At 36.4% G+C, this 14,936-nt stretch overlaps 1 protein-coding gene across 5 annotated transcripts in view; it reads right to left on the reverse strand.

Annotated features, from left to right (window-relative positions):
• Window positions 1–1,688: 1,688 nt before the first annotated feature.
• LOC120637601 (mediator of RNA polymerase II transcription subunit 12-like) overlaps window positions 1,689–14,936 on the reverse strand; it is a 40,126-nt gene continuing 26,878 nt past the window's right edge. For 4 of the 5 annotated variants that reach the window (XM_039909470.1, XM_039909468.1, XM_039909469.1 and 1 more), the window contains 14 exons: window positions 14,281–14,422; window positions 13,713–13,957; window positions 12,568–12,775; window positions 12,080–12,160; window positions 11,872–12,011; window positions 10,984–11,086; window positions 10,186–10,290; window positions 8,832–8,964; window positions 7,374–7,489; window positions 6,302–6,399; window positions 5,506–5,785; window positions 4,693–4,995; window positions 4,319–4,396; window positions 1,689–3,488 (listed from right to left, as the gene is read on the reverse strand). In XM_039909470.1, the coding sequence (XP_039765404.1) occupies window positions 3,288–3,488; window positions 4,319–4,396; window positions 4,693–4,995; window positions 5,506–5,785; window positions 6,302–6,399; window positions 7,374–7,489; window positions 8,832–8,964; window positions 10,186–10,290; window positions 10,984–11,086; window positions 11,872–12,011; window positions 12,080–12,160; window positions 12,568–12,775; window positions 13,713–13,957; window positions 14,281–14,422 (2,233 nt within the window). In that variant the 3' untranslated portion in view covers window positions 1,689–3,287. The remainder of the gene's footprint in view (window positions 3,489–4,318; window positions 4,397–4,692; window positions 4,996–5,505; window positions 5,786–6,301; window positions 6,400–7,373; window positions 7,490–8,831; window positions 8,965–10,185; window positions 10,291–10,983; window positions 11,087–11,871; window positions 12,012–12,079; window positions 12,161–12,567; window positions 12,776–13,712; window positions 13,958–14,280; window positions 14,423–14,936) is intronic. The other variant, XM_039909467.1, reaches the window with a different exon arrangement.

Raw genomic sequence — 14,936 nt, forward strand, 5'->3', positions numbered from 1 at the left:
ATCGACACTTCTGGCCTGTTTTGCATCCCTATGTGTGTAAAGTGACAGACGTCAGATTTCAAGGTCGATTGTTTTCATGAATAGTATGGAGGGTAGAGGTAAGGAGAGTCATCTTATATGGGAGAAAAGTTGAAAAAGTGTCCAGTTGTTGCGCTAAATAACAGTTCAAAAATCCTCCACAATGGCGCTGGTGGATGCACAGGGTATGGTATAAATGTAGCAATCGTAGATGAATTGAAGTATGCCGAGTTATAAAATTTAATGTCATTATCGACTAAAGTAGTTAATTATTGAGAATTTCAACAACTTAAGTTGTACAAAATATTGTGGTAAATATAACCTTACTTCCTTGTATCTCCATACTTCCTTGTTTATTTAAGGTATTATTCGAGGCTCCATTCGTTTAGAAATGTCGCCTTGGTGCCGTGCCGCATTTTGTAAAAAGTCACCGGTGTAAATCTGGTAGCAGGAGAATTTGGTATTTTATATCGAAGTGCATATGCCGTTATGGAAGATTCTGTTTGTTGACTCTGACAGAAAATGTTTTTCCGGCCTTGGGAGCAGTATGAAGGGCCTCAAGATGTAATTTTGGAAGTTTTCAGATTTAAATGGATCTTTGTAAAACATGTTAACAAATTATAGTCAATTTCCATTGGTATTTTATTCAAATGAATTTTTGTACACTTATCACAATAATTTTAAAAATAGTGGAGATACAAAGAACTAAAAGAAAATCAATATAGTAAACGGGCCCTAAAAATGTTTTCGTTCGTTTACATAATAATTTATACTCATGATTTACATTAAAATTTTCTTTTCTTTCTTTTAGTTGTGTTTTTTTTTATTATAGCCTTCCTTGATTACTGGTGTTTCCAGCACTGAAATTTTTTAAACCGGACCAGTAGTTCTCAGATCGTCGCGTTCAAGTTAACGAACAAACAAACTTTTCAGCTTTATATAATGGTATAAGATAAGGATTAAACTTTTTACGTGGGATGAGGAACAATTAACAAAAAGTTTTACTTCAATTATTCTTACGATGAAACACTGATTTTAAATATTCACTTTATATGGGTCCCTATTCTCAAAATGAGAACGTTTTAGGCCAAAGTGCACCACGCTGGCGAAATTAGGATTAGACTTGACACCCCTTTGAGAACATTCTGGAAACCTCTCAGGCGTACTAGTGAGGCAAGTGAGGAATCACTTTCACCTTTAAAGCAAGTTATTTTAAATTAATTAATACGCACCCAACTCCGAAAAGTAATAGGTGTGCCGGGGATCGAATTTCATCGAAAGGAAAGCCGAAGCCGTATCCTCTAAGCTATAAACACTGGCCGAAAATAAACAAATAAACTTAAGGAAAGGATAAAAAACTGGAGAACGAGACGGTTTTTTGTTTTCACAATGTTTTTCCTTATCAGCCATCCAGTCATACAAAATTATAATGGATCTACACCTTTGATGAATAGAAGATTATAACTGATCTTGAGTCGGAGTAAGTTTTTTTTTTAATGAACGCCAGTGTATTATGAAAATCTTTGGTTATTTATAATACACTGATTCTTATTTAAGGTATAGTTCTTTAGCCTCATCAAAATTGGATTGGAATGAATTGGAAAGGCATTATTATCAGTGAATAATATTTTTTTACTATGCTATAGGCTTTTATTATAAAAGACGTTATTAATTCTTCTAAATTATTATATTTTACACCAATATTTACAAGTATTCATCAAGTCGTTCAATGTACTTTATAAAATTATATCCTGTATAAATATCTAAACTTAATCACAATATTTGTCTTCTACTTATTTATATCTTATAGTTACATGTAAACTTAAAGGAAAAGTAATTCCTGTAAAAACAATTAAAAGTATATTAAATACGACACCAGAGCTCGAATCTTAGTAATTTCTGAATACAATTAAAAGGGGGTAGTAAAAGCGCTACATAAGAATTAAAAATAAGAATAATCTATATTATGATGCCAAAATGAATCATAAGTAAATAACTTCATGGTAAATTAAAGTGAACAGTAGTAAAACCTGTAACAAGCCAATTCAAACGTTATGTATCGCTAGGTACCGGCTCGCTGATTGTCTGATACAGAATATTAAATTCTGCGCATCAAAAAGCACTAAGTTCGAGAAGTCATAAAGTTTAAATCGGATTGTACCAATCAATCAATCCGTAAGCAGACGATTAGTGGATAAAAAGGTATTTCGAAATTAGTAGTATAATTAAATAATAAAGAAGTTAAGAGAGTAATTTTATTATTGTAAAAAACCTTCCCTACTGTATTTAAATATTATCTTATTTGATAAAAATAGGAGGTCTATAAATGTACAATTACATACAGCACTAGCGTAATACAATCAATAAATATTCAATAAAATATTTCCCGTAGAAAAGACGGGTAACACATAGAAAATATGAATGGGCCACTATAAAAGATCTAGATTTTTCAAAAATGTACTCGATATATTTAAGAAGATCGATAAATTAAAGAAGTTTTTTTTATTATTTATAATTAAGTTCTTTTAGTACGTGTTAGCACATGTTGAAAATTATAGTTTCTCGGAGTTCCAAAGTTAAAATGGGCCTATTATTTCTTTTACTTGTGTTTGTGGAAGATTTTACGCTAGCTATCAATAGTATCGTGTTTCATTTCAAGAATCAAAACATTTAACCGTCGTAGTAAACTTGGACTAAGTGTCTTCATTTTAAAGCTTAATGTAATTCTCACCTCTAGGGCTCTTTTAAACGTTTAAAGATTAAAAATCAGAAGTACACAATGTACGACTTCAAAACAAGGAACATTAGATCCATTTTACTTTAACGTCATGCAATTGTGAAAAACTTAAACTCGTGGCACAGATCACACAATCTAAGTGGTCAATCTTTAAAGTATTAAATATTAGTCTTATGTGACATTTGTACAAGTCATATTTGTGAATGTCTTGTAAAGCCAAGTTTAAAGCTGCTAGATGCACGGCGGACTTTAACATTGAAACATTGAATTTTGTTTAAATAACTTGTACCAGGAGAGCAGATTTCGCAAGAGAGTCGTACGCCCCTTTGAAAAGGAACTCCGGGTTATGGATACAAGTAAAGTCACTATTCATTGTCCTCGAGTTGGAAGGCGCACTCTGACTATACAGTGTCATATAAAGGCCTCTTGGAGTCCAAGATGAGGGTTAGTCTCAGTGCAAGCCGAAGCTTATATCCGACATAGCCCTGCAATGGTTTTCCCTAAAAAATGTTATAGAAATGAAGAAAATAAGTTAATACGGTTGTTGATACTGTCGTTGCTGCAAGTGCTGATGCAATGGTCCCTGTTGCTGCATGGCTAGTTGCTGCATTTGTTGCCGCATCCGTTGCTGGGCCATTTGCTGCGGGTACTGGCCCGCTTGTGTGGGCTGCATTGCTCTGGGATAAGGAGGCGCGTGGCCGCCCATACCGCCCATTGTTACATTTGGTGCTTGCTATAGTAAACAAGGTTTTCAGTTTAATATTACACTTAAAAAACGGAGCAAAGGCTAATTTTTTTATTTTTTATACTTTGTGAAGTATAAAAAAATAAAAATGCTTTAGAAGGTACATTATGTACTGCTTCTCAGACATATCTGTGAACCCAAAACCTAATAGTTTTTAAGTAAACCACTACCATTTATTAAAAGAAATCATATACAGCCCTAACATCATATGCAAAATTAAAATCATGTGACTCTTGTCAGTTTTTTAGGTACGCATCGCGTAGGTACTATGTGCGTTTCGCTCTTTTATCTTCAATAGGGTTGTCATAAGTTAACACTTAGAATATTTTGAATTCGTTTGTATGGTAAAATAAATATGCATCTTTATATCTTATATTTTTACAGAATGTATTCTTATGAAATATACTTAGACATCCTTCTATATTATTTCTACATGTGTTGTATAACTCGCGCCATTGAAGAATTGAAAGAAAATTTTTTTAGCACAATATAACGGCATGCGAATGAATGCACCACCTCTGTCTTATATAAATTTATACTTTAAATGGTGCCGTTTATACAAAAAAACTAAACATTAACGTAGAGCCAAGGCAAGGCAATACCAAGAAGCAAATATTGAAGTGTTATAAAGTTATCAAGAATATTGATAATATTCACTTGGTGAATTTCAATTCGCAGCGACAATGTTGTCTGACTTATCAATTGAATATTATAAATATAAAAACTCTTTGTTCGTAGAGTAGTTAGAATGTAGCAAGATGCTTGCTAGAAATACCTGCCACATGTTTATCTTTTGATTTAGGAAAAATTAATTATACCTGCATATATGGTGGCCTGGCACTCTGTCTCTGTTGAGCTAGGTATGCTTCTTGACTTGCACGTCCACCCATCATGTTCTAGAACAAAACATATCCATAGAAACATTTCCTAAACAAGTACTCAAAGTACTCAATAAAAATTGAGTTAGTTAAGGCATTCCCGCCTGCTGTTAATCAATATAATCCAAAATCTTTGGAAGGAAGCATATCTTCTAAAGATTATGAACGGAAACTCTTTATTTTTCCGTGCGATTTTTCAAAAAACAGAAAGAAACGCTTCGTATGCGTATACGAAGCGTTTCTTTCTGTAATATATTTAAATTATTAGAGTAATAAAAAATATTATAAATAAAATAGCAGAAATAATGATTTACCTGTTGGAATGTTTGTTGTCCCGGAAAGCCACCCATAGAATTGCCCCCTTGCGGTCCCATTGGCGCAGTTTGACTGCTCATACTGCCGATACCACCACCTTGCCCCATCTGGCTCATTTGTCCCATCCCTTGTCCCATCTGACTCATTCCCTGTCCCATTTGACCCATGCCTTGCTGCATTTGTGAAGATTGGCCGACACCCTGGTTCATTTGTCCAACGTTTTGTCCGATTGAGTTAACATTCTGACCCATTGGGTTAACTTGCTGGCTCATTTGGCCCATTTGACCACTTTGGCCCATTCCCTAGAAAAATAGAAAATAGTTACATATACTGAATTATGAAACGTAACAGTTAATAAATTCTGAATTCAGCATGGCAATGGTCACATTTTCAAGAGCAAATGTTAAGTAGCATTTTTGTTTAATGTTTCAGTTCACAACAATATTTAAATATTAATGATTTAGTTAATTTTAGTGCAGCCTTCCCCTAGGCATCCACTAATACATATTCATTGATTTTGATCAAGAGTTTAAATAATGTATGGGTAAAAATTTACTTATTAGAAGTTGCTCGCTAACGAATACCTATAATTTATATTTCTACTTTATTATTTATAAAACTAAAAATAAAATAAAATAGTAAAAACTTCAAGAACTGTAAAGCAATTCAAGGTCAATCGCAATAATTACGTGCGCACTACGCATTAATAACAGATGCGGTAAATTGATGCTGATGACATTTGCGTTCTCAATACTGAAAATATTTATTGGAGTGCCAACTTAAAGGGTGCCGAGAATTATTTGTCAACATACCTGATTCAACATCTGTTGTTGACCACCCTGTATCATAGGCTGCCCGTAACCATATCCCTGTTGCATCGCGCCATATTGTCCGCCGAACATCTGCCCGCTCATACCGCCCATCTGTCCGCCGCTCATTTGTCCACTGCCCATCTGTCCGCCGCCCATTTGTGCAGCTCCCATTTGTCCACCGCCCATTTGAGCGCCACCCATCTGATTAGGCCCCATTTGGACGCCGCCCATTTGGCTCATCGGTCCCATGCTTCCCATAGCGCTCATTGGATTCATTTGGCTGCAAACCCCCAGACGGATTATCACAAGAATATTATGAGAAAGATATACTTATTTTTTTACTATCCCAAATACAGTAAATAATAAATAAATAAATAAACAACACGACAATAGACACATCGCCATCTAGCCCCAAAAAAAGCGTATCTTGTGTTATGGGTATTAAGATGACTGATGAATATTTATGAATAATATACATAAATACGTCTGATATACAGATACAGAACACCCTGACAACATTCATGTACATCACACAACAATATTCCAGTTGTTGGAATCCAACCCACAGCCTTGGACTCAGAGCGCAGGGTCTCTGCAAACTGAGAGTTACTATTGATAATTCGTGCCATAAGTTTAATAAAACACGTTTTATTTCGAAGAAATAAATAAAGTTGTAAATCATTAAAAGAGCTGTGGCATTAGATATGCTTTATAAAAAGACAACTTATAACGTGACAGTTTAATCAAAAAACAAAAAAACTAAATAAATAAAAAATATATATATAGATGATCTCACTTTGGTTGCATTTGTCCCATTTGATTAGGTTGCATCTGCCTTATGCCTTGGCGCGGATATGGTCCTCTCGGATGCGGGGCTCCTGGATATCCACCGCTCTGTACGACACAATAACACAGACAAATAAAAAAACCATGCATAAAAAAGTTCAAGTAAGGCCTACTGACAGGTACTTTTGGAATCGCCTGTCTGTTTATAGTGCGTTTGAAAAGGTATTACAGCAATAATTGCTTTTTGCCGTTATCAACGTTTTTCGACAACGTTTTTGCCTTTTGACAACCTCCCTAACGCAACAGTGAGAGCTGAGAATTTAAGTGGGAGGTACGGGGTTGGATTCACGACAGGGGTAATTTTTGAAGTTATTAGTCCCGAATTTTCTCTGGTCTGGTGTGGTGGCATCGGCCGTGGCTGCCCTGCCGACAAAGACGTGCCGCTAAGCGATTTAGCGTTCCGGTACGACGTCGCTTAGGAGTATGGGTTTTATTTAACTGCTATACTCCCTAAAAGGTTAGCCCGCTACCATCTTGACTGCATCATCACCTACGACCAGGTGAGATTGCAGTTGGGGGATAACTTGTAGTGGAAAAAAAAGCCTACGGGTGGTTAGGAAAACCGTATCCATAAAATACCATATAAGTAAGTTGACTTTGAAGGTTGGTCTCCTGCCCTTCAGTGGGTCGGTCAAAATAAAATAAATAAATAATAACTAATATTGGTTCGAACCATTGAATAAGTATTAAGTTTTTGTGTCAAGAAATGCCTAGTACAAGCCCGGAGTTTGGAAACTGGCGGTAACTGACACCGTGCTTCGGCGAGCACGTAAAGCTGTTGGTCCTGCGCCTGATCTCTATCCGGTTTCGGAGCTGCCGGCCCATCGCACTATGATAACGAGGAAATAGACAGTCCATCTGTGTTTGCGCGCTTACTTGCGCACAATAATATCAGCCGCGTAGTTGGAAATCTCTCTGGAGGTTGACCACCGTGGCCGAAATTATGTAAGAAACATTTATTGCTAAAGCCATCAATATGTATAATTGTCGAAAAATTATTATTATTAGAATTGATGTCTTACCTGCATCTGTGACAGTTGCTGCGAGTAAGGAACTCGCTGTCGCAGCATATTGCTGAGGGCTTGCTTCGACTGCGTGTTCGCTGGAGGTGTAACGCCACGTGGATTAACGCCTGCACCTAAATGAGTATTGTTTAGATATTTACAGTTTAGTTTAAGCAAAGATATAGATAGAAAATACAGTTATACTACGTGACCTTTTTTGGGCCCCTACTGAAAATCAGCGTTCATTGTCAGGTACCTACTGTCATGGTACTGTAACACAGAACTGAGCTATTGGTGACCTATTGACCACACCGGTGCAACGTACATTTTATGTTTTTTTTTACCTCTATTTTTATATTTATTTTAATTTTTTGTGATCAATAAAGCTAATTATTATTTTTGATCTGTGACCACGCGTTGTGTACGCCGAGATCCCTCCCTCAATTTTTCGCGTAGTAATTTATAAATATGGTTCAAATAATTTTTTGTAGAAACTTATAAAATAAAAAAAATGGCTGATATATGGAATATAGCTTGAAAAAGAACGAGATTTCCCTAGGGAATAACAATAATAACATACCTAACCCGTCGTAACGGGTCACAAGGTAGATTTTAAATTTCGTCTGCCGTAGAGCCGAAAAATGATAAAAAAAAATAAAAAAACAGACTATAAAATTTTTACCCATGCTTGGATTTTTTAAATGAAATTTTGCATAGATGTTCGGAATTAGCACTTATGATTTTTTTATACCGGGTAAACTTTTATTATTCGAGATATTTTTATGAAATTGCCGACGGAAATTAGTATTCCATATTCAAATATATTGGAGGAATAGTCACGAGACGTCATCGTGGAGGGGACGACGCGTAGTAGTGTGGTAGAGGCTATAAAAGGCGGTGGGCGCTTCATTCGAGAGAATCTTCGGGTACCGTCAACTAGTTTAAGGGGAACCCCTGTCCGTTTGGAAAGTCAACCTGCTCATTTTGTTTTTGTTGTAAATTAGATTTATAAATTGAATTTATTTATTTATTCCCATCTTACATTTTTGTCATTACAGGAAAAAGTTATCCTAATACGACAATGCAGCATGTTATGTAAATTTTAATAATATATATAACTATAGTGTATATGATGAAATCCAAATCGCTATATTTGTGAGTTCACTCAGAGTGCAACAAAATAAATCCGTCTTCTCGGCTATCACATTGAGGGTACGGAGTGCGCGCGTCAGTGGCGCCTCCTTCAGTAGTTTGGTGCGCTCGTTCGGATTAAACAGATTACTTATTTCTCTAAATAAGTAATCTGTTGAGTGTTTCATTAGTTCGGTGTAATCCTTTCTTTAATTTAATTCCCCTTTCTTTAACCCTTTACCCTTTCTTTAATTTCTATTAAAAATAAATAAGTGTGTGTAGTCGTGATTGTTTTTTTTTTTATTAAAATTTCACCTCTGGTTCCTAAAATTTTATTCTACTAACCGACACCGGGTTGATTGTAGTAGCCCTGACCAGCACCGGGTGGAGGGAACCATTGCTGCTGCTGCATAAACTGTGGCTGCTGGGTACCGGCCGCTGCACCACCCGGACCCGCTCCTCCTGGGGCGCCATTCGTCTGCGATATTCATGAATACTTTAAGACGCCAGTAGGGCAGGAGACAAAAATTATATCCCTTGTTAAGGGATATAATTAATGTGTCCACCTGCTCCGAATATGATATGTGATATATAATATGTGTCCTGCTGCTGTAATAATAACCGGGGTAAACATGGATTAGGAGAACCTAATCCATGCTCCTGCACCTGGAACATGGATTAGGAGAAGTTAACCCTCGTTTATTATTACACATATATTAATTGGATATTATTTCCACTCGTTCGATAATGCTCTGAGAGTTGATAAAGCTGTGGGAGAAGAAACATTTTTATCCATTCCCCGGGGAGATAATTGTCTCCTGCCCTCATAGCCGTGCTGCACATATACAATTCTCCATATTATGACGTCATGCCCTGTTTAGTTATTTTGTACCAAAAAAAGAACACACTGTATATGCATCCCAGATCAAGGTTTAAGGGTTTAATTACCATACTTTAATTTAACTATGAATTTGCCATTAAATTTAATATTACCAATATCCAAAAAAAAAACTTTTCTTCATAGAATAAAATCACAGTTTATTGGAAATATTTAAGTGAAAAAGAGGTTGTCTATTATAGATAGACAAAATTGACATTAATTGTCTTTCTATAATAGATTATCAAAATTAAGCTTAATTTGCTATACTCCGCGAAAAGCAGGAGAATCTTTGTGGTGTAATTTATAATTTCTTCAATCCTTATACTCCACACCAAACAGATCTTCGGCAATATACCCTCTACGCACGTTTCGCTTCGAAACCGGAGCATCCTCAGGAGATGTTGACTTTACAATGAATAATTGTTAAGTCGTAAGTGTACTCAACAATTATGCATTGTGAAGTCAACATATATATAGTGTACTTACACAATTAATGTCAATTTTGTTTTACACAAACAGGTTATCTAAACTTAATCGACAAATCTAAAAGTAGTGTTGACTATTTCACAATATTTCCTATGGAAAAAGATAGCACTATATTTGCATCTATCATTTTAGATTATTTAAAAGATTTGTATACAAGACTATTGATATAACTGGTGAAATTGTCAATAGTGCTATACTTTTTACCGGAAAACTTTACAGCAAGTGCCCCACTACTTTTAGATCGCTCAGTTTAATTCATTTAGAGATTTGTGTACAACAAAGTACGCAGTCTCTGCTTTTCTACTTTCTAACACTAAGTTTCCCATAACTCACCGGCGTAGTTGGTTTGGGCTTTTTGCTTATTTTGTTGCTCATCTTGCACGACATCTTGCGTCCCTTTCCGGAGCCAGTCGGACTAGAATCCAAACTTCCATTGTCCTACAAAAACGCATTGTTAAATTTATAGCGGGAATAATGTTACATTGACAATGTTTTATAAACTAACTTATACTAATAAAATGGTATATATTTACTATGACGACAGGGTTTTTGGTATTTAGGTACTGAAACGATTTTGTTTAACCACTTTTTTCTAGAGTCAACAGTTATAGGCAAATATTTTTACAATTAAGGTAAAAATAATAATAGTTAGAAGTTCGAGACGGAATTAAAACAATTATTGACACAAACAAGTGTGTAAATGTATGATATCAAATCATTAAATTTAGTTAGGGCTGTCAAATTTATTTGGGGTTTGTTTTTTTTCTGTTAAATCCTACTATGTATTATCCTACTGTGTACTACCTTGTATGTATATATGTACAAAAACTACTGAACGGATTCGACTGTAATTTATAATGTTTATAGATTTTACCCCGGCTTAAACATATGCTACTTTTAAAAAATCTATGGTACCCAAAAGTATTATAGTGGTACTGTTGTAGTGGTACTGTTTATAGGTAACCCCTTGCCAAATGACCTTGTATAAACATCCACGCTGATAAACGTTGTATAGATGATGAATCGTTAAACACCGATCCGTCTCTTTCTGTCATCAGTAATTTGACATGCAAAGAAGAAGGAGAAACCATTAGCAGAGAGGGTGGGGTTTCATATTAAATATACTTTCACCTGTTTACTATCATTCGCATCCAGATCCTCGGGTGGTAAGGGCAGCGGTTCTAAATAATAGCTTAGTGGTTTTACGAGGCTGTGCGTGTGGTATTTTAATAACCTGAGGAAAATTATATATGTTAAATAACGGTACATTATTAAATACACAGTACATATATTTTTCGGAGAATAGAAGTCGATATGTTTCTTGGAAATAGATAACCATGGAGTACTTTTAACGATTTTGGTGTACGGTTCTCAAAATATTATGGGATTTTTACGTTTTTCTTTCTTGCATTTTTTGTACTAGGCTGGAGGTCCGTTTGTAATCACTAAAACGTTAAAATTATCGTGAAAGCCATTATTCATGCAATGCATTGTGTCCAAAAACAGTGAAGACGTTCTGCGCAAATCTCCCTTCACACCTTTCTCATTTCGCCTATTTTATGGTAAACGTTTAGAGCATTAGGGGTAAAATAATAACAGTCAACTGCTAAATAGAGTGAACTGACTAACCGTCTGTTCGAGACGAACTACTAAAGTGGAGTGGTTTTTGATGCTCCAATATTAGTCTTGTGCACAGTTTCTGTATATTCTTAATTCTGCGGTCCCAACCTACATGGGAAAAGCGTAATGGGTCTAAGCTTTAATTTTAGACTGATACCCCCTATTTAGTAGTTATAAGGCCTTAGCCGTAAATGGAAAACTATAACCTATAAACAAAGTAACATGTCGCGGGGAAACAATTCCAACAAAGTTGATTCCAATAACCTGATGAGTAGGTGTGCCTGTAATTAAATCGACAGTAACAGCCCTTCAGGCAGAAAAAAGCATGGCGGCCCCAGGGTGAACTCTGTCACAGAAAGCTTTACTCTTACTAAAAAGAAGAGAGATAAACACTCTTACCTATGTGCATTTTCATACGTCAGTGGTTTCCTTTCTATCTTAGTTGCCGCAAACCAAGCCCAGGAAAGCGGTGCAGGATTTCGACCGCCTTCCACTAATTCCCAACTGGACACCCGTTGCTTATCTGTTAGGCGTAGGCCCTGTAAAGATTATTTTATAAAATAGTCTGAACTGTTGAAATTGCTTCATGTGTTTTTAAGATTTTCACCTGTTTTTTGTCGCTATCAAACCCCGTAATCTTGTTTCCTTTTTGGTCCACTAGACAACCGAGAGGTTCGCAGGCTATTACCTGAAAATATCATCACACTATTATTATAAATACTTTAGTGTTATTTTAGCATTTTTTACGCAAAATTGATAAAGACCCTTAAGGAGAATGACAGCTTAACCACTAAACATAATATCCACTTTACTATAATCCAGAGAAAGCAGGACGCGGAAAAAGGCGTTCAATTTTTTCAAGTGACAAAAGGGAAGGCGCCATTTTAAGATACCTCATGTACAATCCAATGCCACCATCTTTATTAAAGTTCTAGTACTGCCCAAAAACTTATATTTCAAAGTATTTGAAATTAAACAAATACTTAACTTTGCCACACATTGCCATTGAAATGCAACTGTGACCTTGAAAGAGAATCAATATACTTGTGTAAATAGTTTATTACACACCCCAGAGAGCTGTAAGAAAAGACTTACCTCAATAATGGTATTCTTCGACAAAGGTAGAAGTTGTCGGACAGCTTGAACGCTCGGCCCATGTCTGTCGCCAATTTCTTTCTTGAGTTTTTTCATAAGATTCTGGTAGTGCTTCCTGTTATTATCGTCGCTCCCTTCTGCTAGCGTCGAGTGTATCAGAGTCGCAAGCATGTCGATCAATGTCGTGAACAAGTTGCTGTGACACAGACTACAATAAATTTACTGTAGACACACAATCGTGGGGCTACGCTACGCAGCAAGTCAATCGTGACGTCAGAAATCAGAAGCATAATGTGAACATTCTATGGATTTTAATCAACGGATTTTGTTATGTAACAAGTCGAGAAGAAGTATATTAGATTAATATTTATGGGATGGATTAAGGAAGATAGCACCGAGCTTTCCCAATGGTTCAGACTTGCTGCGTAGTTTTGAAATATGGGTGCGAGATAATTTGTTAGAAATTCAATGTGATGAAGTGAAATACATACAAGTCGTTGTTTTCTTTGGGGCCGTTTAAATTAAACAACAGATGACGAAGATAGTCGAAAGCTTTTCTGCACAGAAGATGGCCTTGAGATTTTTATATAAACGTTTGGCGACAAATTTTATTAATCTAGGTGATACTGTTGGAGATAAAAGTGGCAGTGAAAGTTAGAAGAAACTTTATTCCCTACTGTCATTATCTTTTTTCCTTACTGTAACTGAAACCATCCAGTAGAAATTTAGTTTATTGTTTGGATGGAATTTTATTAAATATTGGGAAATGTGATGATCCATTCGTAATGAAAATTGACTCAAAATAGAAAGGTGTCATTATAATTATAATTAAATGCATTTATAATTCGGAACCTTTTCTCTTATAGGGGTGATCGACACTGGTAATCCGAATTTGGTCTATTGTATTTTTTCCATGCATATCGGTTGTTTACTAGCTCACCGCACGTAATGCTAACAACCGATAATTCATTTGACCTAAACCAGCATTCGAAGTGTTTCTTAGCATTTGGCTGCAATTATCCCTGATGGTAAGTGATCAAGCAGCAAGATTTGCCTGCAAAATACCTATTTACAAAAGTGGTTCAAAGTTCTTTCTCCTAGAATTTAGTTAGGATGATGACAATACACTTATTGCTTTACGTTACCTATTGTTGTACGCGTCGATGAGTTGATGGGCGATAAGTTGCGTCAGGAGTAGTGCCCAATCAGCGGTAAGCTGATATGAGCGTCGGATTGCGTCAAACATCCCGCCCGCGAGTGAGAAACGCAACTGTAACGCATCCGGTGCCGCTTCGTCATGCCACGCATCGCCGCACGCGTTGCGTTCATGGTCACGAGCATGCGTAAGATAATGCGAGAGTTGTGCATGGATTGAACTTAGTAGGCTTTCCTGTGGGAGAGGAGTATATTGTTATTGTTTTTGAAGTAAAATTTCTGTAGCTGCGACATTTTATTCGTAGAGGCAAAACATGGATTCGCGTTAGCGCCATGCGCCATGCGTGTTGCACTTGACTGGTGGCTTTACAACCAGAGTACATAAATTTCTACTCATTATGTTGCAAGATTCTACCCGAACCAAAACACATACATAGATTGCAAGTTGGTAATAAAAATCAGCCGTTAAAATGTAAATACTCAATGCCTCGCTTTTACCCAAGAAGTCTCTGAGTTCCTTGTAGATAAGTTGTTTTTTTTAATAATGTTCAAACTAACCTTTTGGTCGTCTTGATTACGTAGGCAGGTCAGTACTAGCGACAGTAACGGTTCGTTTGCGAGGCGAACGGCGGATGCACCACAAGAGCAACTCCCTCCTCCGCCAACGCCTCGTTTTCCTCCACCTCCCGCGCCTGCCGACCTTCAAAAGTATTTGTAATGTAATGTGACTTTTCTTTGCTTATACAGTCTCGGGTGTCTATATAATGAAAATCTTTACTGCGCTCACATCCTCGTCGTCATCAACCCATTACCGGTCTAATACAATGGCACGGGTCTCTTCTCAGAATGTGAAGGGTTTAGTCCATCTACGGATTGCTAGACTTCACACACCAATAAGACTGTTATGGAGAACTCTCAGGCATGCAGGTTTCACCGTTTAAAGCAAGTGAAATTTAAATAGCTTAAATTAAAAACACAGGCCTATTCATACAAGAAATGTCAAACTAAAATGTAATGTTATAAGTGCGAAAGTGTGTCTGTTGTGTTTGTTAACTAAGCCTGGTTCAAACATTGCTCTTATCTTTCATAAATACTTCACAGAGAAACTCGCCCCCCTGAAATAAGTCATAGGTAACTTTTTTGCCTCGTACCTGCTGTTGTCCCTGTTTATGAAGGAAATCGCTGGTAATTTACGTCCGATTGGCGCATTGGGC

Source organism: Pararge aegeria, chromosome 4, assembly GCF_905163445.1.
Source record: "Pararge aegeria chromosome 4, ilParAegt1.1, whole genome shotgun sequence".
NCBI lineage: Eukaryota > Metazoa > Arthropoda > Insecta > Lepidoptera > Nymphalidae > Pararge > Pararge aegeria.